The sequence below is a fragment of the Pterocles gutturalis genome, unplaced genomic scaffold, assembly GCF_000699245.1.
Source record: "Pterocles gutturalis isolate BGI_N339 unplaced genomic scaffold, ASM69924v1 scaffold31082, whole genome shotgun sequence".
NCBI lineage: Eukaryota > Metazoa > Chordata > Aves > Pterocliformes > Pteroclidae > Pterocles > Pterocles gutturalis.
The window spans coordinates 45,425-49,525 of NW_010111173.1; the positions used below are offsets into that span (position 1 = coordinate 45,425).

General features: G+C 34.6%; 1 protein-coding gene across 1 annotated transcript; it reads right to left on the reverse strand.

Moving 5' to 3' along the window:
• Positions 1 to 243: 243 nt before the first annotated feature.
• LOC104461919 (ubiquitin-protein ligase E3A-like) lies at positions 244 to 3,075 on the reverse strand (the record flags this gene model as incomplete). The annotated part of the gene is made up of 5 exons (XM_010073666.1): positions 244 to 918; positions 1,142 to 1,285; positions 2,210 to 2,283; positions 2,374 to 2,529; positions 2,911 to 3,075. Coding segments are annotated over 5 exons (660 nt in total), but the record flags the coding sequence as incomplete, so codon positions are not given.
• Positions 3,076 to 4,101: the final 1,026 nt, after the last annotated feature.

The following is a 4,101-nucleotide window of genomic DNA, read 5'->3' on the forward strand; positions in this document are numbered from 1 at the left end:
CAAAAACTTCCTATCTTTTTTCCAAACACTTCACTCCCTACTCTAAAGCTGTTCAGTTGAAAATGCACTTTCCCCAGTAAACTTTTTTAAAAAAGTAACTAAAATTTCTACCCTTTCATACGCTAAGAAATGTTTCCTAATTAAAAACACAATTTATTACAAGACATGTGAAGACAACATATAGTGAAATGAATTTTAATAGTTGTGCTGTGACTAAAGTAAAGTTCTCAAGGCTGCAATTTAACATTCCAAGTTCTCCCTTCCATCTTTATTGATTCTTAAGATTTTGCACAGAAACTCTTTGGGGGCTAGAACAGCAGTAATTGCATCACACTGTTTTCCAAGACTTCAAGTTTCAAAAGCAAACTCTTCAAAAAGTACAGTTTTGATTTGATTAGATACAGGGACAAAAATATAGCACATACTTGAAGGTTACATGGTCTACAAATGATGGCAATATTTTCCTTGGGAGAGTTACAGTTTGTTTCCTTGTAAATACTCAAAAAGGCTCAACTTCAAGCAGTAATAAACACAAGCAAAAGTGATTTAACCCTTAAAATAAATATTCAGGAAAACCTCTCTGTACATACAAGTGAAAGAATATGTAACACTTTCACGCTAAAAGAAAAAATAAAGATTTTGTTCATATAAGCAGCTGAAATCTGCTGTTCCAGCCCAATGTCCCCAGTAAAGAAGGGAGGCACAAACACAGGTGACTACTGTAGCTCACTATCTTATGGCCTTTTTGAACAGGGACATCATCACCATCAACTTTTTAATCCCTTTTGTTATATTTATTACAGCATGCCAAATCCTTTGGCATATGTGATGGCCTTCAATAATCTTTCTTTAAGCTTTTCTTTGCTTGAGTACTCCGGAAGCAAAAGTACATTAAAGCATGTGTGAGATGTAGGTAACCTGTGGGGAAAACAAAAAGGAAGAATTCAGATCGGGGAACATGCAGTACATGCAAAGAAATACATTGCTATTTCAAAAATCCAAACTCATGAATTTAAAGAGAATCTACTTTGCTTAAAGATTCAACTTGAAGATTTAACAAAGTTAATAAATTAAAAGCACAGAACTTGCTTCCATTTATAAACAAACAAGCAAACTGTAGATTTTTTTATTTTGTTTTTACCTCTCTGTATCTGGGCCGTTTTTGGCTATGATCATCTTTAACTTGCCAAGTCCTCCCACAGGGGCTCTGTCTGTGCCTGTTGTAAACTGTAAGAATAGTCTTTTCTGTTCATCTGTAAATGAATGGACTATTTCCCAGAATTCCCTATCAAGGAAGAAATCAAACCGTAAGTAAACTGAAAACTTTATTTGGTATAGATGAGATTTTTCAAGAGTAATTGAACTTTCAGGGTTTAGTAATTCTAATCAATCTTAACATCAGTTTAGACGTTGCATTCATAAACCAAAACTAACAGTAACATATTTAGCAATCAATGAGATTCAGAAGTAGAAATCAGAAATATTACCAAAACACTGCACTTTAATTGTTTTTAAATGTTAATTTAGGCTGGTAAGTGGTCTGCAAGTGTTCTTCCTTTATTCCATTATTCCTATTTCCTATAGAATTACACTGGTTCCACTACACTGTCCATTTCTACCACCTTAAAAACCACTGTGAACTACTGCGGCTGCTGTCAAAGATTTTCTACCCTAGATGGAACTAGTTAAGTAGTTGGCAAAGTCTAGAGGACCGAAGATGCAGACTTCTCTGACCCTTGTCTTCAGAGTTCTCTAGTCAAAGGGGACAAGAAGGTAAAAACATTACAAACATTTTCCCTCTTAAGACACATTTGAGTTTACTTGATTTGTAATTAGAGAAGAAAGTTCTGTACATGCAACCTATTCAAACAATTCGGTGTTTGTGATTTTTTTTTTTTTTTACAACAGCCAAGCAGTGATAATTTCTTGAAACAGCCCTGTTTATACTCAGGATTATTTAACTATATGGTATAAGAGAAAGACAAAAATCCCTGAGAAAAATCCCTTTTAAGCTTTACCAAAGTTCACTGGAAGCTAAAGACAATGTTTATACTATCTGCTCTTTTCTAATAACAGTACTCGAGTAAAGTGAAAGGAGACACTTGCATCTCCAGTGCTACAAAAATACTAAATCTTACAATATTAAATTCATCATGAAGAAACAGGCATGTAAAGCGCTTTTAATCTTTCAGAAGTTAAGAAAAATTACCTAATAATAAGAGAGTCTCTTGTGTAGCCACCATCATATTCTGTAGTTTCTTCTAGTGCTTGAAAATCTAAATTCTGCAAGAAGATGACATTTTTAAAAGTGACCACTAATTATATACTTATGATAAAAAGCTCCACTTTCTGGTGTACGTTCAGGATTCTTACCCTACTTCCACAAATAAGTAATTCAATTTCCTCTGGTCTAAATAAATATTTCAAAGGAGATTCATTGGTCACCATGTGGAATCCTCTCCGAAAGGCCTTGAACTGCTTTTCTACCGATTTATTCAGTATATAGTCAGCATACAGATTGACAAATTCCTGTAAGGAAACAATCCCCAAAAAACCCCTTAGTTTTGACACATGCCACTTGAAGCATCTTCTCAAAATATAAGACCCCGAAATATATTTAATTCTGTAATTCTGTGTAGATTATCTGGGCTCAGCTTCTACTCAGCAACAATAAAGAGCAAGCCTCAAATACATCTCAAACAGGTCAAACACCACACCCAGAAACTATGCATACATGTATCGCTGCTTACTTTAAAATAGAAGCCTTTTCTGCTTACAAGTACACTGTGCTAATGAAATTTTAAAAGACTTTTAAACTTAAATTATGAGATCAAACTTTACAGAGTCCTCCATAATTCTGCATAGAGTATCTAAAAATTACAGATTACGTTAAAAAAATTATGAGTGTACCTTTCTATTTTCATTCGTAATAGGAATTTTATCACCGTTTTCCTTTAAATCATGCATCATTGGATTGCCAAAGAGATCCGTATGAGATATTTGAAACGTTATCATCATATCATCTTCCACGCTTCCTTCATATTCTAGTAAGTCTCTCAAACTCTGGTAAAGAACCTAACATAATAAGAAATAAACGTCTGTCGTAAATAATTGTCAATAGATTTCACTGAGTGATACCAGAAGACATGAAATCATCTGCCTCAAAAATCGTTAAGTTCTGTGACACAAGTCACCTAAGATGTCCTGTAACAGTCCAAACAAAAGTACATTAATATCAGTGTTTGTAAAAACAACTAATATCAAGATATTAAGACAAAAAAGATAACCTATGGCAATGAGTGATAACTCCCTTAGAAAAGCCTACTAGTACCCAGGAATCTTCCTAAATGCAATAGCCACACCTGTAGCTTAAGAGCCACTGATGAACTCTTCCTCTTTTAACTCTTTTGAAACTGTATTTACTTTTGGTATCCAGAACATGCTATACTAGTAAGTTGAACATATATGTGTTAAAATCAAAGAAAATGCTGTATTATATATCAGATAAAATTCACGAAGCAGGCTTTTATCTCCTACATCTTGATTTAAGCCCCAAACAAACTAGGAAGTAATCTTGAAGCAACCCAGATGGGGCAGTCATTAAAGTAATGAAACATTTAGGCACAAAAAAGAAAATAAAAAAATCACAAGTTAGGTCAGAATTTGCCAAGTGGAATCTGAAACTACCTGTAAAAGTTTGCTCTACTCAAAGGAGCAACCAGCCTTCCTCCCTGCTATGCCTTAGGAAAAGCCCAAGACACTCTTGGAAACAAAAGGGTATGCAGAAAAGGAACAATTCTTTCGCAGAGACAGAGATGTAAGACTCAAGAATGCAAAGTGAAGGTAAAAGCAACAACTCAGTGCATCCATATTTTTTTTAGTGAAGCAGTAGTAATAAATTTCCCCTCAATGTTTTAATTACTTAAAGTTTACACGTAAGCCTCATCCTCTCACTATCTGTATCCTTCTGGTTCTTCCACAGCATCTTTAAAAATATCTTGCATTGAAAGTGGCTAGACTTGGAAATGGTGGTGGTGAGGGCTGGTGAACACCCTATCCTCCGTGCTCTACAGCATTAGAAAAAGTACTGGGAGGCTTGAC